Source organism: Pseudochaenichthys georgianus, chromosome 3 (genome assembly GCF_902827115.2).
Source record: "Pseudochaenichthys georgianus chromosome 3, fPseGeo1.2, whole genome shotgun sequence".
Lineage (NCBI taxonomy): Eukaryota > Metazoa > Chordata > Actinopteri > Perciformes > Channichthyidae > Pseudochaenichthys > Pseudochaenichthys georgianus.
Genome location: NC_047505.1, coordinates 49726274 through 49751900, shown reverse-complemented (window position 1 = coordinate 49751900; position 25627 = coordinate 49726274). Strand labels below are relative to the sequence as shown.

Sequence of the window (25627 nt, the reverse complement as noted above, 5' to 3'; positions counted from 1 at the left end):
AAGCAATGACCCGGCTGGAGGAAAATGTGGCTTCATCTGACAAAAGAAATCAGTCCTCGATACGAAACCTCGGCTCATTTTTTGCCAATCTCTTCCTCACCCCCCCCCCTTGCATTGTACACAAACTGGAGCATTGTGTAGCATGTGGTGCAGAGAGTGAGTCAGACTGCCCACCAGCTGTGAGCCCGGCTAGGGGAGGGGTGCAGATATTTCATGCAGGGTGATTTACACGGCTGTTAGGATGGAGGCCAACTAGCAGCTATGAAAATGGACTTCATGTACAGCAGACATATTTAGATGACCGTAGTAATATTAACGCTCTCTCTGAACACCTACACGTGTTCACATCAGCATCAATGAAAGCAGTGGTTCTGGAAATGATCCCGCATGTTGGCGTATGGATGTCTCAGTGGGTCTCTGAGACAAATCAATAATCGTGTTTACTCTACTTATATTTTAGCGATTCGTCTCAAAGGACTGAATCATACAATGAACAGTTATCATTGAGGACAGTATAAGTATAAGTATAAGTATAATATCATGTCCTCAGTATTGTGTCTGGGAATTTTGACTTTGATGTGAGATTATAATATGATATTTTAGTGTCAATATTCTTATAATAATTTCAGAGCTTTTCAGTATAACTAAATAATAAAAAATGTTTTCTGAAACATTCCCAGGAAAATATAAATATAACATATAACTAAATAAGCCATTTATGATTATTGACATTATCGATTAATCTGCAGACTATTTTTTAGAATAATGTATTCATCATGTGGCCTTTATAATGTCAGAAAATAACAAATAATGTCAATTTCAGTTTAAATGTCTTTAGACCCAACCCAGAAATATTCAGATTCATTTAAAAATAAAACAGAGAAAATCCGGATATCTCAATAATTCTTTATATAATTTTTGCATGAAAATGACCTTATCAATCGTCTTATTTAATATGTGACTTATCGTCGTAGCTCTTATGTGAACAGATTCATAATATTTAATATATAATGTGGAATAAATACATAAATTATTGATTCGTGTCTTTGTAGGCGTGGTCAGCTCTAAATAATATGGATGTCTGATCTCGTAAGTATTTGCAATATCTGCTCTGGCCTCTATGCATAGGAATGCATTAATGTGTGCGTTTCCTCGCGGCACAAACAATCAGCACTTGCCTCATCGCGTGCCACCCGGCTGAGAGCCTATTATCTCATTAGAGAAAAGGGGTCGTCCTTGACACGGCGGTTTTCCAATTAACAAATGAACGCCATGTGTGCTCCCTTACTTAGATCCACGTAAATCGGCCTCTCGTGTGCTTGCAGATAAATACAACAACACAGTGTGTGTAAAAGGGAGAAAAAAATCTACGTATGAAAAAAAGAGAAAGAGGTATAACATGCACGCCTTGGTGAACGCCTTCATGCGCTGCCTCTCCTTCCTGCTGCCTCCCTCTTGGCTTTGTGTCAGCGTGTGCTTGTGGGCTGGCAATGTGAGCGAGGAGCCCAATCCCAGAGCTCGTTTCAAAGGCAGTAAGCCTCTTACATATGAGGAAGTAGCACCACTAGCAGCGGTAGAAGCCCAAGGAGGCTCCAGCTCGGTGTCTCCTGCAGGCTGCGTCTCGCTGGCTTCTGCCTCAAGCCCCTCCGCTCCACAGGCCTGGATCGGGGGTCTTTGGCAAGCCGTGGAGCGCGTCTTCGGAGCCCCTTGGGTCCTTCTCCGCCATCACTGGTGCCAGAAGAAGCGTCGAGCAGCTTTACGCGCCCCGTACCCTGTGTGTGCCTTCGAGCCGAGCGAGAGTAGAGGTTTCCAGGGAGGCATTTCTGCTTCTGCTGCTTCTGGAGGCACCTTGCCTTGTTCCGGGAACATGAGCAGGTCCACGGAGAGCCCCATCCTGAACCAGTGCGTCCTGGATGCGTCAGCGGAGCACGGCTTCGATGAGGTAATCACCGTGGATCAGCACTCTCAGGAGATGGGGACGGTGACGATCACAGTGGCCATCCAGGCGGCGGAGGAGGACGAGGAGCCCGTGGAGGTGTCCCCGAGCATTATTGACTTCCTCGGGGGCAGCTGTAGTGAGGACGAGTACGGGAGACATGACAAATCCAGGTTTGAGTCTCTACTTTGAGTTGTGTTAGTCAGGGACGCGTGGGGTAACAGCAGTAACAGCAATGAGGTTAAATGCAAGTCAATTATCTCAATTGGTTAATAGGAAACGGTTTCCCTGGCGTTGACACACTTGGGAATTAGGCCTACTCGGATCTTAAGTACAATTAGAAATACCACATTGTAGGAATTCTAAGTAAAAGTCCTGCATTGCAAATGTTACTCAAGTAAAAGTATTGGCATCAAAATATACTTAAAGTACTCATTATGCAGATTGGCCAATGTTCTAATAATTATATATCATAATGCTTTGATTATAATTATTAATGTGTTTATCACAGTTGGTAAAGGTAGAGCTCATAATTCCTTTGTATAAGGTAGGCTTTATTTATTAAGTGTTGCTTATGTTTAATATCATTAATCCAAATCTGCAAAGTAATTCAGATAAATGTTGTGGAGTAAAAGTACACGATTAACCTCTGAATGTTAGTGGGGTATGAATTAGCAAAAACTGTATATACTCATGTAAAGTATTATCTCAAAATGGTACACTAGTTGAACAACATTACTTTACACCACTGGGTAAAAACAATAAAGGTACATTTAGGTCAATAATCTCGTTTGGTCAAAATGAAACTCTTCTTCTGGTTTTAACTCACTTTTACTTCCATATTTATCAAAAGTGTTAGATCTATAAATGTGAGTACAGTCTGTCAAACAAAGGCAGACTGGGTTCAACAAAGACGAGACAAACCTGCTTTGAGTTTCTGCTGTAAACAAGAATCAGAATTCCTTTATTCTTCCAACAGAAGAAATGTACATTCGGCAAAAGTAAAAATCATCTCATTTGGCTAAAAATAAACAATTGTCCTGTCTTCTTTGACACACTTTGACTTCCTTATTTCTCAAAGGTGTTGTGTGAGTAAAGTACCTCAAATAAAGGCAGAGGGTTCAGTGAGGTTACAGGGTGAGTGAGGGGTTTCCTGCTTTGCATCGATGGTTATGCATCCTGAGCATTTCGTCTGAGTCAGATTTGTTCACGTATTAGCCGTGCCGATGCAGCGTGGGTACATTTGGGCTTTTCCCCTGGAAGAATGCCAGTAATGTAGAAAGAAGCCGCACAAATAACTAATCATGACGGGTGTAACAAAGAAACACTACAATGGGTAAATAGGGCGATAAATGACCACAAGTGGGTGGGTGTGTATCCTCACAGAAAGGCCCGAGGGCTGTTATTATCACCCCGGCTGGGAGTGTGTAACCACCTGTAGGCACCTGAGAGACAAAGGATTGCACCTTCACTTTAATCCAATTCCCCTGCATCATGCCCGGCTATTTTTATCCTCCAGCAGCCTATAAGTTTCCTATACTCGGACTGCGTGCGCAAAGAGTGAGTCAGTGACAGGAAGGCCAGTGGGGAGAATAAATCTCTCCGTCCATCGCAAGCCTGCGGGTCACACCTTAATGTTGCTGTGACTTAAAGAGCTGCCGCAGCACCGGATACCCAGCAGGCCTTCAAAGATCATTAACCATCTGAGAGGAAGCCAGTGTGTGTTTCCAATCGGATAAGTTCAATTTGTTTTTATGCAGATATCTTTCTTTATCTTAGCTTGTATTGTTATATCCGTCTTTAGATTTGAGTCGCACACAATCGTACATCTTAAGCATACATGTAGTCATATCTGGAAAAACCACCTTTTTAAAAATCAAAGCAAAATGTTCAACAACTTAAAAAAACGTGTTTATTTGTCTCCAAACATTGTTCCAAGAATCTTGTACATTAATCTCAAAGCGAGATATCAAATATTCTTTTGTCTCCCCAGTTTGTAGCATTTATTAAAACAAACCTGGGAGCGTGTACTGATAAAGAAAAGTGCACAGTCAGCATGTTGCTGGTAATACGCCTGCCACATTCCTCCAGAGACTTCTCTGCCGTTCTCACGCGGAAGTTAATTACCAGCACATCTCTGCTGCCTTTCCTTCAATTGAAATATTAAAACGAGGTATTGCCAGTGAAGGTATTCTCTCTGAAAGCCTCGTCTGTATATCTGAAGTCCTGCCGTTTGCTGTGCGGTAGGTCAGGCTGGAGAGCTGTTGACTGAGGGTGTGCGCGGGAGGGAAAGGAGGGGAGGGCGTGATGAGTCATCCACGAAAATTCATTCAGACGCTCACTGTAATCTGCAACAAAGCTACCGTCCTCGCAGCTTCACGCAGGCGCCGCCCTGAGGTCTCATTGAGCCCTGAAAGCTTCGGCTGCAGCTCTGGTTCTTCGTGTAGATTTGCGTGACGTTGTCTTGGTGATTCCGCCATACTCTGAGTGGGAGGGAGAGCCTGTGACTCTGCTCTTCAGATGGAGAGGGCATGGCAGTTTGAGGGCTGGTGTTACACCGAGGTCTGGGGGGGACGCAGCTTGGGGGTGTAGGATGAGGAAGCAGGCTCCCTGACGAAAGGGAAATGTGCAACAGTTGGAGAGCAGCAACCTCATTGTTTCCCTCATTGATTATTTTCTCCATTCGTTGTTTAGTTAATTAATGTCCGAATAGTGAAAAATGCCCATCATTATTCTCAAAGGCCAAAATTATGTCTTTTTGTATTAAGTCACAAACTCTGGCTTATTGGGTTTTAACCCATATGAACATACGATAAGATGGACCTGAATTGATCCGGTTGAAAGTCAGGAGTCATAGCAGAATAAAGATAGGATGGTAAACATAGATTATATCTCGTAATTGTGTTGTTCTTGGTTTAAAGTCTTGAGATCATGTACTTTATGAAAGTAATAATTAGCTTGTCTTTAAATATAGACTTTGTATTTGAGCACCTCTAAAAGCACTTGATAAAATACATTGATTATATCTTTACTAGATGGCATAAAAAACATCCACTTGTCAAAAGTCAGAGCAATATCTTTGTGTAACTTTGAGGAAAGACCCTTACATGGGATTTGTTGAATGTCTTCCTTATTAAACATTTGTGTATGTAGATGGACGTATATAGCGCTGTATCCAGTCTTTAAGGCCCCTCAAAGCGCTTTACATACATGTCATCCACACAGAGCAGTGCACCTTACTCCAGGACCTAACATTCACACACCGTTGGCCATCGGGAGCCACTCGGGGTGAAGTATCTCGCCCAAGGACACATCGACATGTTGACTGTGTGCACATCTTCTGATACGAGTGCACAGATCCAGGATTGTGCTCCTTGTACTTTCTGTGATGCAGCCCTTTATCAAACTGTGTTTTTCTTAAAATATAATTAACTTTATAAAGCGAAAATAGTCCCTTGGGTCCTAAAGAACAAAAAGGATTTCAAAATGCTGTTGCAAGAAGATATTGGTTTTAAACATTTGGCTAAAAACCTCCTTTTCTGCCATTTTTAAAAGTATGAAACGCATTTAGTGATAATCAATGTGTTGACTTATCTTTGCAGCTCTAATACAAGTGTAGGCAAGTTTCTTTTATACAACATGTTTAAACGCGTGTCAGTTCAAAGTGTTTTACTACATTAAGATGAAGTGCATGTGTGATATTGGGCTGTATAACTGAGCGTCGATTGACCATGTTGTCGTCGTCACACAGCGGTGCAGGGACCAGCGGGGGGGAGCTGGAGGAGGACAGCTGGCAGCCCCCAGACTCGGAGCTGATCCAGAAGCTTGTGACTCAGATCGAGTACTACCTGTCGGACGAAAACCTGGAGCACGACGCCTTCCTGCTGAAACACGTCCGGCGTAACAAACTGGGCTTCGTGAGCGTCAAGCTGCTCACTTCCTTCAAAAAGGTAACATAGCTCCAAGACACTTGGATAGTGTGTGTGTGTGTGGGGGGGGGGGGTGGTGGTATTTTAAAGGTCCCCTATTACACCGTTTTTAATCAATATATTACAGGTCTCAGATATATACAGAACCTGTCTCTGATTGGCTCCAAACACCAAACAGATCATTGCAGCATTACCCATAATCCCCTCTGTTTCAGCCCTGTTTCCAAAGTGCTGATTCTCTGTCTGTTACTTTAGATGAAAACAAGGAGCCCCTCCCCACGCCCCTCTGAGAGACATTTGGTTACAAAGAACTCAACGGTGCTCTAGGAGGAGATGCAGGTGATAAGGGGGGGGGGGTACCTTGGTTGCTGATTGGCTAATGGTTACTCAAGACAACACATCGTTATGACATCACAAAGTGGCCAAAATCTGATCAGCTCATTTTCAGACAGGTTTTTATAGAAATGGATCAAAAAGAGAGAGAATCTTTGTTCCTGAAGCTTTCAGAGTCTCTTTCCACAGAGGGGACACATGTTGATGTAGAAGAGACATGAAGAAGAGGGGACACATGTTGATGTAGAAGAGACATGAAGAAGAGGGGACACATGTTGATGTAGAAGAGACATGAAGAAGAGGGGACACATGTTGATGTAGAAGAGACATGAAGAAGAGGGGACACATGTTGATGTAGAAGAGACATGGAGAAGAGGGGACACATGTTGATGTAGAAGAGACATGAAGAAGAGGGGACACATGTTGATGTAGAAGAGACATGGAGAAGAGGGGACACATGTTGATGTAGAAGAGACATGAAGAAGAGGGGACACATGGTGATGTAGAAGAGACATGAAGAAGAGGGGACACATGTTCATGTAGAAGAGACATGAAGAAGAGGGGACACATGTTGATGTAGAAGAGACATGGAGAAGAGGGGACACATGTTGATGTAGAAGAGACATGAAGAAGAGGGGACACATGTTGATGTAGAAGAGACATGGAGAAGAGGGGACACATGTTGATGTAGAAGAGACATGAAGAAGAGGGGACACATGTTGATGTAGAAGAGACATGAAGAAGAGGGGACACATGTTGATGTAGAAGAGACATGAAGAAGAGGGGACACATGTTGATGTAGAGGAGACATGAAGAAGAGGGGACACGTGTTGATGGAGAAGAGGGGACACATGTTGATGTAGAAGAGACATGAAGAAGAGGGGACACATGTTGATGTAGAAGAGACATGAAGAAGAGGGGACACGTGTTGATGTAGAAGAGACATGAAGAAGAGGGGACACGTGTTGATGTAGAAGAGACATGAAGAAGAGGGGACACGTGTTGATGTAGAAGAGACATGAAGAAGAGGGGACACGTGTTAATGTAGAAGAGACATGAAGAAGAGGGGACACGTGTTGATGTAGAAGAGACATGAAGAAGAGGGGACACGTGTTGATGTAGAAGAGACATGAAGAAGAGGGGACACGTGTTGATGTAGAAGAGACATGAAGAAGAGGGGACACATGTTGATGTAGAAGACGTGAAGAAGAGGGGACACATGTTGATGTAGAAGAGACGTGAAGAAGAGGGGACACATGTTGATGTAGAGGAGACATGAAGAAGAGGGGACACGTGTTGATGTAGAAGAGACATGAAGAAGAGGGGACACGTGTTGATGTAGAAGAGACATGAAGAAGAGGGGACACATGTTGATGTAGAAGAGACATGAAGAAGAGGGGACACATGTTGATGTAGAAGAGACATGAAGAAGAGGGGACACATGTTGATGTAGAAGAGACATGAAGAAGAGGGGACACATGTAGGCGAGGAGCGGAGCTCCAGCAAGCCGTGTAGGACAGAGAGTGAATACACACGCTACACAGAGATGCTGTGAGAAACAATGTGAGTCTGGAAACGTGCAGAGTATAAATGTATTCTCGTCGACCTCAACAATGGAATTATGATCAGTAAAATGGCCGTCACATGGGAGCTTTAATGCTTTGTCCTGATGTTGCTGGAAGTAACACGCAGCCTTTGTAGTTCTGGGAACAGCGTTCACCCCTCGTGCTGCGTGTGCGCGAGGCCATAGGCGGCTCAATTATATCAATCCACTGAGGGCGAGGCGACTTCACGTGGACGTTCAGTAATTATATATGATGTTGCTGATTTCTGACTGAATATAACGTCCAGCCACAGATTTACATGCTAGACAGTTGGTCGCAGATCAAAAAGCACACATTGGCGTTAAAGCAGGCTGAGGAGATGTGTTAAAATAGCTGTAATTCCCAGTGACGTGCAGAGTCATGGGAAACGAACTGAACAACTGGCTGCTCGTGTCAACATGACGAGGTGTTTGGGGTGCAAGGATCTTTTTCTCACACTGATTCACAACCGCTGCGGTTACTCTGGCCTGTGCACGAAGACTTGCTTGGTTGTGTTTAAACTGATCCAAACGCTCACGCTCGTTTTTAATGTAAACAATGATTCACTCGGAGGCTCGAGGACACGGTGACGCTTTGTAAATGCAAGCTGGTGATGCGGTGATGAGGTGAAGCCAGGATGTTTGGTCCAGATATTTATTCAGTAAGTGTGACCGACAGGAAGGCGTCAGTGATTGATTTCTCTGTATACTATAACTCGAGATGCGTCAGGCAATTCATTCGAGGCAATAAATTAGAAAATACGTAATTTCCATATATAACCATAAATCTTAAAGGGCCTTTTATGCTCATTCTCAGGTTCATATCAGAATGTAGCGTCTCTACATGTCTCCATGCTTTAATGTTCAAACGGCTCCATTCTTCTCATACTGCCTGAGCTGCAGCACCTCTTTTCACCCTCCGTCTGAAACCACTTTCCAGTTTTATTCCACTCTATATTCTGAAGGTTATAACGGAGGCCTTTATGCATTCATATCCTGATTTATAAAACATGTTGTTCCCCAGAAACACAGCCTTTTAGCCGTTGACAGTATTTCTTGATTTAATAGATTTCTGTTACTGAAACATTTGCAAATTAGCCATATTTGATGAAGGAATGCCTCATTTGCATATTTAACATCGCCTTTCAGAAAACCTTTAATACAAAACGGACACAGGGGCGCCGTAAGGGGGTGAAAAGTTAGGATGATTCTAAGGGCCCGTGACGGACAGGGGCCCCAACAAATGTTAGAACATTAAGAAAAAATGTTTAAGTAACCTTTCATCAATCATCAATAATTAACATTAATATAACGTCATATTGATGATGTATTCACTAAACTTATGATTCATTTAACTTATTTTCTTCCAAAAGTTAATTATCCAAAACATCGAACACCCCCCTCTATTTACATGTAATGGTTTGGTCCTGCCTCCAAACGGGTGTGGTTAGCATTGTGCTTGGTTGGCGTGGCCTGGGTCTGGTGGTGGGGCCCAATGTGATATCTTTTCATGGGGCCCAAAATCCCTGGCGGCGCCCCTGGTTAGACATGACCTGGGTGAGCGTCTATGTGATGTCTATCGGGCTCAAATGTTTAACCACTTGTAGTGTCAAGCAGTTGTACTGTATGGATCATTACATTACATGTCACTTAGACGCTTTTATCCAAAGCGACTTACATACTGAGGGCAATCCCCACAGGAGCAATTGGGGCTGAAGCGTCTCTGGGACACACCGACATGCTGACTGCAGTGGGGTTTGAACCTGTGACCCCTGATCCGATCACCGGTGCACAACCCACTGCGCCACACGCCTCCATGTGACCTCATTTTTTTCAGATGTTCCTCTCAAACTACTCATCACCTATAAGCCCTATAACACGAGCGTTGTCTCTTTGCAGGTGAAGCACTTCTCGTGACTGGAGAACGACAGCTTACGCTCTGAAACACTCGACTTTAGTTTAAAATTCATCGTTTTTGCTCACAAATTGCCGCACATTTTAACGCACTTTCAACAGATATATTTGCTGTGAAGCTAAGGCTACCTTATGGATGTTAAATGTCAGCTATTATGACCTTTCTATATGATTTCTATCAGGCTCAAATTGAACTACCCGAAGTGTCAAGCGGTTGTAGGGATCATCATGTGACCGCCATTGTTTTCAGATGTTCCTCTCAAACTGCATGTAACACGGGCGTTGTCTCTTTGCAGGTGAAGCACTTGACTCGTGACTGGAGAACGACAGCTTACGCTCTGAGACACTCGAAGATCCTCGAGCTGAACGAGGAGGGTCGGAAGGTGCGGCGTAAATCTGCAGTGCCCGTCTTTGCCAGCGAGTCGTTGCCGAGCCGCATGCTGCTGGTGAGCGATCTGCAGAAGTGGCCGGAGCTAGCATCGCTCACGAAGGATAACGGAGTCAGCGAGGGAGCGGCCACTCAGCAGGAGCAGCTGATGAAGCTGTTGCTGAAAGAGTTCGGCACGTACGGCGCCATCGCCTCCGTCAGAGTCCTGAAGCCGGGGAAGGAACTGCCGGCGGACCTGAAGCGTCTGAGCGGCCGCTACACGCAGCTCGCCGTCGAGGAGTGCGCCATTGTGGAGTTTGAGGAGGTGGAGGCCGCCGTGAAAGCCAACGAAGCCGTAGGGTGCGAGGATGGAGGCACCGGGTCCCTGGGGTTCGTTGCGTTTTCTATCATTTGTGGAAGGAGTAGCCGAAAAGAATCCAGGAAGCTTCTCATCAAGTTTATTTATTTGTTTATTCCACACATGGCAGTTATTTTAAAACAAAACATGTAGACTTTACAAAACATTAATGGCGCTTTTCCCCTGCAGGGCCTCGCACGGCTTAGTACGCTATAGTTAGGCCTTGGTAGGCCAGGCTCACTTTATGCTGCGTTTTCATTACGGTTTAGGAACTGGGGCGGTAACTATAGTAACGCAGTGTAGGCGGAGCCGTGACGTCATCTTCAATGTGAACCACAAAACCAACATCAGCCGTTAGCTGTTAGCCCTCAGAGCTCACAGCTCCTCATATCTGTTCAGAAACTAGACAAAAGTTAAACGAGTACAAACCACAGACTGCCTGTGTCCTGGCGAATACAGTCGCTGGTTTATTTATGTCTGTAGGCCGTTGTTGTGAGTGTGGACGGTCTGCGCATATATAACGTTAGCTTAGCCGATCTCCATTCAGAAAACACGCATTTTAAAAGGTTGTCCGCCTGCCGTCTGTCTGCAGACTAGTCAAAGCATTAATTCATGGTTTTTACTAACCGGTATCAGTATGTTGTTACTTCGGCATCGTTTTGAAACGTGTATTACAATTAAATCACGGTAAAATATGTTCATTTTGTTGTAGTTGCCAGCGATTCTCTCTCTAGTTTAGCATACTCAGCCCGGTTGTTGGCCTGGAAAGAACCACGATTTTGGAGAGCCAGAAAACTGTGAAAAAGTACCCGCTAGCCGGAACTACGGCTATTGGAAACGCAACCAAAAAAACGGGTCGGGCACGGCACGCTTAAACCGCGCTGTAGTGGAAATGCGCCATTATACTGTTTTTTTTTTTTTTTTTTATAGCGCATTGTGGAAAGGAGCGGGGAGAAGATAATCTTATTTAACCGGCCGCTTCTTAAAAAAAATAACAACAAAATAATGAAATAACCATAAAAAAGCAATATTCTTTCAGTCACAGTTGCTTACAAATACTAAAACCAGAACACAACCGAAAGTTCATACTGTCTACTTTGGTTTCTTTATACATTTTCTTAAACATAACAATTTTCTTCATTCGGCAAAGAATTCCACTTCTTTGCTTTAAAGTAGTACGTGCAAACTGATGCTTAAAATTGTATTTAATAAAAAAACATCCTTTCATAACATATTATATGGCTAAACAAATTGCCTAATAAAACGCATAGTAACAGTCGATATATTGATTCTTCTCACAGGTTGAAGGTGGTCCTGATCGGCACCAAGCCTCCCAAGAAGAAGGTCCCGAAAGAGCGTCCTCGGGAGGAAGGAGGGATGCGTAAAAGTCGCTCGCTGAACAGCAGAGTTCGTGAACTCCAATATCACGGAGACGACTCGGCATGCAGCTCCTCGGAAACCGAAAGCACCCCGACGTCCCCTCGCCTCGCCAGGAAGTCCCAGTCCTGCAACAAGCTCAGCCCCACCACCGCAGGGGTCAACTTCCAGCAGAACAATCACCTCAGTCCTGTGATTTCTCCGCGAAACAGCCCCTGGTCGAGCCCCCGTGCCAGCCCCTGTGCTCAGAGGAAATCCCCCCACAAGTCTCCGTTAGCCAGCGAGGGCCGCCTGAGCCCTGAGGCGGGGCGTCGCTGGGCGGATTACTCGTCGGACAGTAGCCTCACACCCTCGGGGAGTCCGTGGGTTCAGAGGCGTAAACAAGTGGCGTCCCAGGAGAGCAGTCCGGTGGGGAGTCCCATGATGGGGAGGAAGATGCAGAACGCAGATGGTCTTCCTCCGGGGGTCACGAGGCTGCCCAGGGGTCCCGACGGCACCCGAGGATTTCACTTTGTCACCGTGGCAGAGCGGGGGAAAAGCGCCGCGACTCAGACTTGATCATGTGGAGCATCCATTCCTTCTTATCCCCCCCAGAAAGAGAGAAAATTGGAAATGTGAGCAGTTCTTGAACCCCCTCCCCTTCACCCCACATTTGAGACTGTGTAGATATATTTTTGTTGAGTGCATCAGTTTTCAGTCTTTGTTATATTTTTATACAACGTTTTGAGTTGGCTGCATTAGTGATTTACTAATGGGCATTTGAGTGGATGTAAAGTGATCTTGCTTTTTGAAATGGACTTTCATCTCCATTGCGGTTTAATCTCGTTTTACATGGGGGTGGGGTGCAAAAGGGAATTTCACTTTAACTTTTTTTATTTGATTGAAAGTGTCCCGTCTTGTGTGTAAAAGCTCACAACATTGTCTGTGGATGGTGTGTAAATGTAAGTAATGTAAGTGGCATGGACCTGATAGAGATATCGCCATATGCCTTTCTGTATGCGTCTACTGTGAGTTCACTTTTTCTTTTTGTATATGTTATTTAAACTGAGGCCATAAGGTTGGTCAGTTAAATCTGGGACATGATATTTCTTAGTTTATATTTTGCCTTTTTTAATTTGCTGAACGCTCTAAGTTGGGATGGTCTCCTCCCGCCTTGTAAATGTTAATTTGTAGCTGCTTTATTTATTATTTTAGCTTTTTGTTATTTTCTTGGCATCTGTTTCCATCAGTCTAAGCTCTCGGTGAGATTCAAGGGATGTTCAGGTCAAGCAGAAGGAAAAAAAAAATGCTCTTATGTTCCTGCCTTTAAATCTGAGCTGGGGTATTTGTACATTGCGATCCCTATTGTACAAATAAATCACTAAAATTGCAATTTGGCCTGATTTTTGTTTTCTCCTTGTTTGTGGCGCATTTTGAGATATTCAAGGTTTTAAAAGATCCATGACGCAATCTTATTCATGTCTCTATTTTAATATGAGTGAGATACTGTTGCTGTGCCAAGCCTGGAGAAGCAGTCCCACAATTGGAAAGCAGAATTGGCTCACTTGACTGGTTTTTTTTTTTAATGGCTTTCACAGATGGGAGCCTAAGAAATATGATGGATTATAAAATGCATCAACCTTCGACAAACATGGAAGACCAGTTGCACAAGGAATTAATTATTTGCAATGCCAGATTTAGTGGTGGATGTTTCGAGGCTTTTCAACACGGATCCACAGAAATGTAATGTATTGTCAATAAATAGGGCTGCACGTTACTATTTTATCAATTGATCTGCAAATTAGTTTCTTGATTAATGGTTGGAACTTTAAAAAAGGCAGAAAATAGCATAAATGAATTAAATCCAAGCTTCTAAAAGTACAATTTGTCTTAAAACATCTTGTTTTTTCATGATAAAAACAAACCATTTACTTTTAATATGATAATGAAGCGGGAAACGTCAATGTTTAAGACTCTGAAAACCACATTTTATGCATGAAAAGGTATTTTAGCTCCATATTGTGCACCACATTGAGCGGTTTAAAAGTGTAAATCGTGCTTTGGCTCGCAGAAGACTAGAACAGCGCTTTATCATTCCAGTACATTTAAAAATCGTTGCAGCTCTAACTAAAAGTGGTTTACATTAAATATATATTTATAATTGGTGGCTTACGTATTCTCACGTCCCGCTGTAGCTGAAGCACCTTTTTGGAAAGCATTTTGAGCTTCGAGTGTTTGTGGAATTGGTCTGGCGGGTTTCTGAACACTCGTCCTATTGTCCAAAATAGCGTTGCATGGAGACTTGAGAGCATTTTGAAGTCCTTCCACAGATTCCTGATTGAGGTTTGGATTCTGAATTGGATAAGATCTTTGTTTTGAACGCAGCACATTCCAGTCTAGCTCTGGCATGTTTTCACGTTGTCGTCGTGAGGTCATTTTTCACGGACTGAAAACTGAGGTTATCCATTACATCACATGTCCTTTGTTAGACGCTTTTATCCAAAGCTACTTGCATACATTCAGTACTGTGGACAATCCCCACAGGAGCACTTTGGATTTGTTGGTATTTTGCTGCATTCATGTCAATCTTTCATCAGCCTCAAAGAGCTGACTGCAGAGGAGCGTCCCCGTGTGTTGGACTATCCAATGATTTGGTATATATTATATCATCTTATTTTTGGTACGAATACATTTGAGTCGAGACCTTGTTTACAAAGAGAGAAAACTCCAAGAAACAAAAAGCCAATTTGGCAAGATGATGAAACCCTAATAAGGAAAGCAATTCAACTTTTAAGCAAATTCATTCCCTAAAAGAACTCATCTAAAAGTGGACAAATATAAAAATGTACTTAAGGATAAAATGACGTAAACTTAAAGGACGCTTATTTTCAAATTCATATCAGTATGTAGTGTCTCTACTGTGATATGTCTCCATGCTTTAATGTTCAGAAAGCTTCACTCATTCACTGTGCCCACATTAAGCAACAAAAAGGCAATTGAAGGTGGTAAAACCATGGGTCTGATAAATTCAATTCTCTATTTCGCCTCCTTGACTCCTATCCTCGAGACTTAGTCCCGCCCACAGGAGATGCGAGCCGGGGAACCGAGGAGAGAGGAGGGGAAGCAGCAGGCGGTTAGAGAAATGAGAACTCCTCTCCTCTGAGCGGTCATTTTAAAGAGACGTCCATTAATGATGACAGGAGGCAGCAGCCCTCTGTCTGATGGACAGATGTGTTCATGACCACTTATATATTTACTTTGATTCATTCACAGTGCGGTGTAATGACACAATAACAGGCTACAGATGCGGGGACACATATATTTATATAAATATATACAATTTCAGAATCAAACAAGTATGAGAGCACTCCCATAATAACGTAACACGATCACTACATTACATGACTTGTTAGACGCTTTTATCCAAAGCGACTAACATTTTGGGGTGAAGCGTCTCAGGGACACAACGACATGCTGACTGCAGTGGGGTTTGAACCTGTGCCCCCCTGATCCGAACACCAACGTACTAGTCCACTGCGTCAAACACCATCAGAGAGTAGAGAAATGAGAAAGGCCCAGGGTCTATCACGCCTCAACATAAAGGACCGCAGCGTACAGCTTGTAATGATGAGTATTATTATGATGCTTCCTCATCTCAGAGCAGAGTGTTGGCAAAGCTGTACACACTGCAGGGCAGAAGCAGAACATTAGCATCATTTGGTTCTTTGAATAATTGATTCAGTTGTGCACACTTCACGGAGCATTTCCCAAAACAACAACAGCTACAGCAGGGGCGAGTAAAAGGTAAAAGGCAAATTCACCCGGGTACTTTGGACTTGAGCTTTTATGCTAAGTTACAAATTCAAAGTGTGTCGTTTCCTGTTATTTAGTTATTCTTAAAAATGTTTTCACTATTCAGGTTGATACCTAAAATCTCCTAAACGTCTCTGCACCTCCCTGTCTAAGCTTCTAAAACTCTATAGATGTATTTCCCCTTAATATATTAAAAGCTTGAATCAAACGGTATTTAAAAGTTACCTTCTCATCGACCCACTATATTTCTCTTTCATTATTAACTTTGTCTCGCCCAGATGTGAGCGTGAACCCCGTGACCTTCTAGAAGCGGCTTCCTTTTCCTTCTCTCACACAGACATCCCGTGTTTTAGGAAAGTCTTTGGAGAGATTGAAGACTTGCACATTTTCAAGACACCTTTAAAAGGGTCGGTGCTTTATAAAAGCTTTCAAGCCAATTTTTTGTGTTTTTCTTTCTAGTTTTGTCCTGAGAACGACTAACAAGCTGTTTAACTCTTCAGATGCCGGTGTATCGATGTCAAAGAGACCCTATGTGGGGCTTTTGGGGGGTTTGCCGTCCCTGCCGTGTGTTGTATAGGTTTTAGTGTCAAGGTTCAAATCCCTGTGTTCCTTCCAGAGGGAGTTTGAGGGTGTTTCTCAATGTCGAGTACGCTTGCTTGGTAGCACATGTCTTCCGAGTCACTTGCTTCAGAAGCGAGGCACGAATCCTTCCTGGCATTCGGAAAACCAAGAGTGGAACAGGCGAGCAAGTGTGCAGGTGTGCGTCATATGAGAGGCCCCGCCTTACATTTTCCGCCACAGATTTGGGGAAATTGGTCCGTGTGCAAAGCATTGTGGGGATTTTAAGACCGCGGAGTCTACACATGTGCAGCCTCGAAATTTCTCGCTACGAAGTACGCCGGGCTTGGTAGAATTCCAAGTATGCTGGACATTGGAACAGTCCTTCGGCAGCACTCGATGACGTAGTATGCTTGAAATAGTGGCTCTGGAGCAGCTTTACTGGAAATTGAGAAACACCCTCTCTCTCACACATCCCTAACATAGTGACATCACTATGGAACACTCGATCTTCTATTGGCTAGCGCTTTAACACATTGTACGTGATACACATTGTACATCTCTAACGGTTGACCAATCACAACAGAGCTGGCCAGCTAACCAATCAGAGCAGACTGGGCTCTGGTTTCAGACAGAGGGTGAAAAGAGGTGCTGCAGCAGAGGCAGTATGAGAACATTAAAGAGCTTTTTGAACATTAAAGCATGGAGACATGTAGAGACACTACATACTGATATACACCTGAACATCAGCAGGAGAGGACTCTTTAAAGTAGAGACACTACACACTGATATACACCTGAACATCAGCAGGAGAGGACTCTTTAAAGTAGAGACACTACATACTGATATACACCTGAACATCAGCAGGAGAGGACTCTTTAAAGTAGAGACACTACATACTGATATATACCTGAACATCAGCAGGAGAGGACTCTTTAAAGTAGAGACACTACACACTGATATACACCTGAACATCAGCAGGAGAGGACTCTTTAAAGTAGAGACACTACATACTGATATACACCTGAACATCAGCAGGAGATCACTCTTTAAAGTAGAGACACTACATACTGATATACACCTGAACATCAGCAGGAGAGGACTCTTTAAAGTAGAGACACTACACACTGATATACACCTGAACATCAGCAGGAGAGGACTCTTTAAAGTAGAGACACTACATACTGATATACACCTGAACATCAGCAGGAGAGGACTCTTTAAAGTAGAGACACTACATACTGATATACACCTGAACATCAGCAGGAGAGGACTCTTTAAAGTAGAGACACTACATACTGATATGAACCTGAACATCAGCAGGAGAGGACTCTTTAAAGTAGAGACACTACATACTGATATACACCTGAGCATCAGCAGGAGAGGACTCTTTAAAGTAGAGACACTACATACTGATATACACCTGAACATCAGCAGTAGAGGACTCTTTAAAGTAGATACACTACATACTGATATACACCTGAACATCAGCAGGAGAGGACTCTTTAAAGTAGATTCACTACATACTGATATACACCTGAGCATCAGCAGGAGAGGACTCTTTAAAGTAGAGACACTACATACTGATATACACCTGAACATCAGCAGTAGAGGACTCTTTAAAGTAGATACACTACATACTGATATACACCTGAACATCAGCAGGAGAGGACTCTTTAAAGTAGATACACTACATACTGATATACACCTGAACATCAGCAGGAGAGGACTCTTTAAAGTAGAGACACTAAATACTGATATACACCTGAAGATCAGCAGGAGAGGACTCTTTAAAGTAGAGACACTACATACTGATATACACCTGAACATCAGCAGGAGAGGACTCTTTAAAGTAGAGACACTACATACTGATATGAACCTGAAGATCAGCAGGAGAGGACTCTTTAAAGTAGAGACACTACATACTGATATACACCTGAACATCAGCAGCAGAGGACTCTTTAAAGTAGAGACACAACATACTGATATAGACCTGAACATCAGCAGGAAAGGACTCTTTAAAGTAGAGACACTACATACTGATATAAACCTGAAGATCAGCAGGAGAGGACTCTTTAAAGTAGAGACACTACATACTGATGTACACCTGAATATCAGCAGGAGAGGACTCTTTAAAGTAGAGACACTACATACTGATATACACCTGAACATCAGCAGGAGAGGACTCTTTAAAGTAGAGACACTACATACTGATATACACCTGAACATCAGCAGGAGAGGACTCTTTAAAGTAGAGACACTACATACTGATATGAACCTGAAGATCAGCAGGAGAGGACTCTTTAAAGTAGAGACACTACATACTGATATACACCTGAACATCAGCAGGAGAGGACTCTTTAAAGTAGAGACACTACATACTGATATGAACCTGAAGATCAGCAGGAGAGGACTCTTTAAAGTAGAGGCACTACATACTGATATACACCTGAACATCAGCAGGAGAGGACTCTTTAAAGTAGAGACACTACATACTGATATACACCTGAACATCAGCAGGAGAGGACTCTTTAAAGTAGAGACACTACATACTGATATACACCTGAACATCAGCAGGAGAGGACTCTTTAAAGTAGAGACACTACATACTGATATACACCTGAACATCAGCAGGAGAGGACTCTTTAAAGTAGAGACACTACATACTGATATACACCTGAAATGAACAGCTTAGGGCCTCTTTAAAATCCCTTGTCATTCATGTTTAGATTATCATTTTATAAATGCCTTTAATAACATAGTTGGCTGCACTCGGGATGATTTGCATGTTTCAGCAAGTGGCAGGTGCGCATTCATTATTTTGTCTTTTACATTTGTTCTGAATTCATCTGCTGATTAATGTAAAAGCGAATGAATTTCTCCATGTGATTCAGCGTGGTATCGAAGGCTGGTGAGTATTTTAATTTATTTCATGTGGCTACAGCGTCGTGTTTGTCCACGTTTTGTCTGAGGTGTGATCTGCTGTGGGAGTGAACATAATGGGAGGACACAGGGGTCAAAGCTGAAGCTCGGCGAGCTGCGGTGGGACTAAGTGGGATTGCGTAAGAGAGGGATGAATACACTTTTGTTCTCCTCTTTGCATGATTAGCAATTCAAAAATCATGAAGTCGTGATTTCGCTTCCCTTCGACAGAACACACATTGGCCAAACTCCCAACGACTGTTCATTCTAACAGGATGGACCGTTTGGGATAAGTAGCACAAAATGAATCTATTATTCACACCAGACGAAATGCTATGTAATTATCATCAGGATCACAAAGAGGAATAATAAAACCAGATATCACTCTGGCTATTATTTGTAATTTGGCAGTAGCCATTCTTGTATAGATAAGATGTTGTTTCGGGCAGTAATTGAGCTAGACATAATTATCCAAGTGTGATCAGATTACAGAGTGAGAACTAAAGAACAAAACTTTACAGCATGGGTTTGAGGTCATTTTTAGAAGACAGAAAGGTTCTCTGACAGGCAGCTGAGTCGCCACCTAAATAAAGGCACTGGTGGCTTGAACAACAAAAACACACATAGGTATTATATTATAGTTTATAAGATATGTATTGTATTATATATGTACAAATATATGAGGGTATTATTGTGCAGCTGCTTTTTGGAGTCATCGGTTTGTGACCTATAAGTCTGAGGCCATGGTTCTCGCAGATAGACCGATGGACTGTCCACTCCGAATGAGTTCTTACCCTAAGCAAAGGAGTCCAAGTATCTCGGGGCCTTGTTTCTTTAGAACAACAGAGGGTAAGATGGGCCGGAGTATCAGAGTAGCAGAAGCTTCATCGCACCAGAAAGAGATCTGAGACAGAAGGCAAAACGTTCAATCTCTTTGTTCCTCATCTGTGAATGATGGGTCACGACGGAAAACACGAGATTGCGAATACGAGCGGTTGAAATGGGTTTTCTCCGGATGGTGGCTGGCATCTCCTTTAGGGATAAGATGACAAGTTCAAATTAGTAAGCATTGCAGACGTTTCATCAAGTTGGTGAAGGTTTTCTAAATTCTGCCAGCGTTGCGTGAAGATGTTTCTTCGTGTGTTTTGGCACATATTTATATTTGTTTTTATACTTGTATCCTTTTTGAAAGTGCAGCAGGTTTCTCCGAAGTGTTTGGGGTCGTTGTGGCACGTTTGTACCTCTCGGCCATGAAGCATATCATAACAGACTCGTATTTACGTGCATATACACAGACACACTTCCATGTGTAAGGTGCTACACCCAGTAATACAAACACACAGCAGCACGGTGACTCAGACAGAGTGAGGTCGTGCAGTCAGTCAGTCCGTAACACGCAGAGGGAAGCTGCAGAAGCTTTCTGTCAATACTTAAATTGCACGTTTCCAAAAGGTGACTTGCAGAATATTGGAGACCCTTCCACGTCGTCTCCTCCTCCTCCTCCTCCTCCTCCTCCTCCTCCTCCTCCTCCTCCTCCTCCTCCTCCTCCTCCTCCTCCTCCTCCTCCTCCTTGCATCCGTCAGTGGGTGGGAGCTGTAGCGAGTGCGAGGGGGCGGTGACAGATTTGAGGAAGTGGAATTGGGGTGGAGTACATTTACAACAGCCTCAGCAAAGCAGCCAATAGGAGAAGTCGACACAAAAATCGAGACAACATGCTGGGAGGGAAGTATTTCTCCTTCCTGTGATATGTTTCTTTTTCTACACTAGCATTATGCAACACAAACACAAGACACATTGGGATACTACAACTAGAATACAGTACACCACTAATAAAAGAACAAATTAAACAAGAATTTACAAAATAGACAAAGATTTGGGAGAAAGAAAGAAAGAAAAATACAAATCTAATGTATAGGATGTAGTTAACAAATAACGGATACATCACTAATACTCGTACATCGGACATATTTTATGTTCTGTTTCACCCATTTCTCCTCACTGATTTCTAACTATCATCTTTCATTTTAATTTCAATGAAATACAAAATGTTTCAGTTTATTTTGTATTAAATGAAATATAATGAACTGTCAAATGTTGGTAATATGTAACCACTGTTTATCATACCACGATGCCAACCCTCCTGTTACATTCAGGGTCAAATTGACCCGTTTCAAAATCTATGAAAAATACTTTCAAGTATTTTTTTGTATGAAACTTCTTCTACTTACCTTAATTTGTGTAATAAGAGATGGTATTCGGGTCAATCTGACCCGGCAGTGAAAGTGGAGGCTAAAAGGGGTCAGAAATACACACACACACACACACACACACACACACACACACACACACACACACACACACACACACACACACACACACACACACACACACACACACACACACACACACACACACACACACACACACACACACACACACACACACACACACACACACACACACACTCTCTCTCTCTCTCTTAATTGCTGTTACAATAAAATACTTTCAATACAAATCCTTATGACTCATTTGGCTTGATTCTAAGTGAACGGTTCAAAGTGACACAGACACATTGGATTAACCTATGTGTGCCCGGAGGTCTTCTCCCTCTGTGCTTGGCACCGGGCCAGCGCACCAATTGTGCGCACCGGCTATTTAAGCTGAGGTGCCAAACTGGGTCCCTCCCATTTCCGCTTCTCCTGTGGTGGCTGCAGCTTGGCGTAGTATCGCAAATTATTTGGCGTGGCAGCATTCATGTCCTACTCTCTACCAGACAGGTAAAGCACTGTGCAGTCTGTCATTTATTCATGGTCACAAGCATACTTGCCAACCTTGAGACCTCAGAAATCGGGAGCATTTCAAAAACACCGCGGGGGGGGGGCTAGTGGATCGCCGGAGCTGTATTAGATTAATGGTCATTGTAGTTGTAAGTGCACTGCCTTGCTCTCTGTAGCACCGTCCTTGATGGAGCATGTGTGTGGGCTGGACCTGTATTTTACAGGAAAGGAGTGAGCAATTTGTTCAGTTTTCTGTGACTATCTTCCTCACCCTCTCAGACTTTCAGTTGCCCGCGCTGCTAAAGAGACGTGCTACCATGGAAACCAAACAATGGTGTAGCTGTATTAAAGTCAGAGTGGAAACAGTCCTGAGTAAATCAGATTGTCAGAAATCGGGAGAAATATGACCCCGGGAGGAAACCGGGAGAGGGCAATGAAATCGGGAGTGTCCCGCGAAAATCGGGAGGGTTGGCAAAGATGGTCACAAGATGCACACGGCTGACACTTTCCCATTTTAGCGCAGCTGACGTCCAGGGCGTTAGAGGAGGCATTTGCTTCGTGATAGCGGCGTTGCACACTGTTGGTGAGTGCCGTTGTCTGCTCTCTTTAAATCTGCTGCGTAGTTCCCCTGCCTTATCAATTATTTATGTCACAGCGGGATTTGGCCGTGGGATTTGCGGGTCTCATTCCCTCCCTTGTCGGCTCCGTGGCTGCGCCTGCGCTGCACGGGGTGGTACGTATGAGCCCCTCCCCCATATTATAAATTAAACCGTCACTTTCATACAGATTTTATTGTAATTCCAATCCCCTTTCCAGGGGTGTTCTAACTGTTCTCGCTCCCCACCTTTGGCCATCATTCCCGTCCCTCTCTGTGAGTTTTGGGCTCATGTGAGCTTCGCTCCTCGCTGTGGACTCAGAGGCCCAGACTGCTTGCTCTGGCCAGTGTTGCTGGAGCCGTTCTTGGCGTCAGGGAATAGTCCTAATACACGACTATAAGGACATTTATTATTTAATTTGTGTATTCCTTGCTGTCCTTTACATTTACTTTAATTGTATTTAATTTGTTTATTCCTTGCAGTCCTTTTTTAAATGTGCTTTAATTTGTTTATTCAATTGTTTACATTCATTCAGATTTGGTGTATTTTGTTGTTTTCTTTTGTTTATCCTTTTGTCAGAATTATAACCTTTTATCCTGTACCGGACAGGTGCTGTGGGCCTGAGGCGGCAGACTCCCTGGTGGTGGCAGTGGTTTTCTTCACATATCCGTTTTGAGTAGTGTGCAGTGTCACGGGTGATTTATTTTGGACCCATTACTCCCCTTTTTGTTAACTGCCGCCGTGGTATAAGCCAAGCCCTGTCCGTTTCCCCAAAGTGGGTATTTTATTCAAATGTATTGTGTGTGGTGTTTTTAGATATTGTGTATGTTATAAATAAAACTGTATTCTGACCCTTAAAACTGTCTCTGCCCGTGGTGTAAAACGAACCTGATTGTCCTTAGCGGTATTAGACCTAGTCTTTATAATTTCCTGGGGGCGAAACTCCCCCATGTGGCGTTGTCCGCAACCGACTTTAAACACCTACCCTCACCACTCTGCCACATATGGATTAACTTCAGCATCGTTTTGATTGTTTTAATGCCATTGAAGACCACTTTTGACCATTTTGCCGTTTTTAGCTAACTAGCTCCATATGTTTTGATGTACGTTTTTGTATCTTTCAGTGTTGAGGTGGGAACCATTCTGTGTCTCCTTGCGATCATAAACGATGTGTTGGATGCAGTGGCGGTTCTAGACCAATTTGACTGGGGGGGGCCACTGGGGGGCCAGTTATTTTCCGGGGTGGGGCACAATAAATGCAGGACGAAAAAGAGAACTAGACGGTATGAAGTAATTGCGCATAAGAAAACAATGCAATACAGTTATTGGTATTTGTTTCAGTACACTTATTTATTTCAGATAGATCTTATAGTTATTACTGTTAGCTTCAGCTTAAGTTATAGTACCACTAACACCATATCATATTTATATAAAAATAAAGGCAATGAACAGTTACATATCTACTTTACATAAGGGTGTCTGCATCCCAGGCTGTAGTTTCCTTCCCAAAAGCTCACATTACAGCAACAAAATCGTGCAGTTTTTGGCAACAAGTTTACGCAACAAGAGTACCAGAAAATATACATTTTTAAATCCACAGAAAAGGATTTAATGTAAAAGTCTACAAATCTTAAATGTTGACTTTAAATTAAATAAAATACATGGATATAGATAGAAAACATAGATTTCAGATGTATTATTTCCCATAAGCACAGACACGTAGGCTATTTAACAAACATGAAGACTGAATACAGAATGCACACCTGTTCTGCACGCGCACTAATCAGTTTCGTCTATTCCGTCACATTTCCAATAAACGTGATATCTGGAAAACACACAGATTTACATATAAAAATAAAGGCAATGAACAGTTACAGCTCTACTTTACATAAGGGTGTCTGCATCCCAGGCTGTAGTTTCCTTCCCAAAATGTCAACAGTAACAAATTTCTGCGGTTTTTGTGATTTTTTGGCAAACCGATCAACAAATAAGTCAAGATTCAAAGCCTTTGACCTCCTTGACTCAATACTAAGCAGACCCAGATTGCTCAGTCTCTCATCAGTTATGGTGGATCTGAGAAAAGTTTTGACCAGCTTCATTGTAGAAAAACTACGCTCACAGGAAGCAGAACTGACTGGGATTGCGACTGCTATTTTTCAGAGTCTGAAGAGCTCAAAAACACTTCTTTATAAGGCTCAATGAACTGAACAAGCTGCACTGCACTATCAGGTCTCTGCATCCCAGTCTTTATTGTCCTATCTAAAATTCTGCTGAACTGATGTAGCTCATGCCCCAAGTCCTCAATATTTGCATCATACAGCTGAGCAAATGAAAACAGAGTTGTCTCCTTCAGAAATGCATCACTTTTGGGGTTAAGAGCTTGGATGCTATTCATCATGTCACAGTTTGTGTTTGAAAACTGTCTATTAAGCTCATTGAGCATCTGATCAATGACGGGGTAGAAAAAGGCTGTACGAAACCCGTGTTATTGTTCTGTCTCTCTCTGTCCAACAGTAGTCAGTACGAAGCTTTCAGCAAGTTTAGAGCTCTGTCGTTTTTGTCGTTTAGCTGCTGGCTGTATTGCAGTATCACATTGCTCAGAAATGTTCAACACTTCATCCCACAAGTTATCAAAAAATGACTCCTGCCTGAAGTCATTCAATGTCTGAACTAAAGATCCAACTAAATCCACAGCCTTTGAAAGGTCAAGGGATGAAGACTGTAACATGTCAGAGAGAAATGTTATTTCTGCACTTTACGGAGTGTTACAAGATGCACAATGAATTCTAGATCCAACTGTGCCAGCAGACCACGTGCCTCAATAGATCTCTCACCATTGCGTTCTTGGGCTATGTCTTGCAGTACTCGCTTGAGGGCCGGTAATCTATCCATAATGTTAATGTTTCCATTATGCTACAATGATGGGGAGTTGTCTTTTCTCTTACTGTGCCACAGAACAACACAAACACTTGTATGTTTATTGTTATTATTTTTAAAGTAACTTGTTACTAGTTACTTTTATAATTTAGTAACTAATAAAGTAACTTGTTACTCTTTTGAGAGCAGTAACTATAACTATTACTAGTTACTTTTTAAAAGTAACTTGCCCAACACTGGTAATAAATCATCATTTTTTCCACTTTTCATTTTTTAGGGGGGCCACAGGGGGGTCAGAGGCCAGTGTTA

At 42.9% G+C, this 25627-nt stretch overlaps 1 protein-coding gene across 1 annotated transcript; it reads left to right on the top strand.

Annotated features, from left to right (window-relative positions):
* Positions 1 to 1283: 1283 nt before the first annotated feature.
* On the top strand, positions 1284 to 13168 carry larp6a (La ribonucleoprotein 6, translational regulator a). The gene is made up of 4 exons (XM_034077441.2): positions 1284 to 2109; positions 5688 to 5886; positions 9991 to 10451; positions 11721 to 13168. Exons 1-4 carry the CDS (start codon positions 1400 to 1402, stop codon positions 12352 to 12354), a joined length of 2004 nt encoding a protein of 667 aa, XP_033933332.1. The 5' UTR covers positions 1284 to 1399; the 3' UTR covers positions 12355 to 13168.
* Positions 13169 to 25627: the final 12459 nt, after the last annotated feature.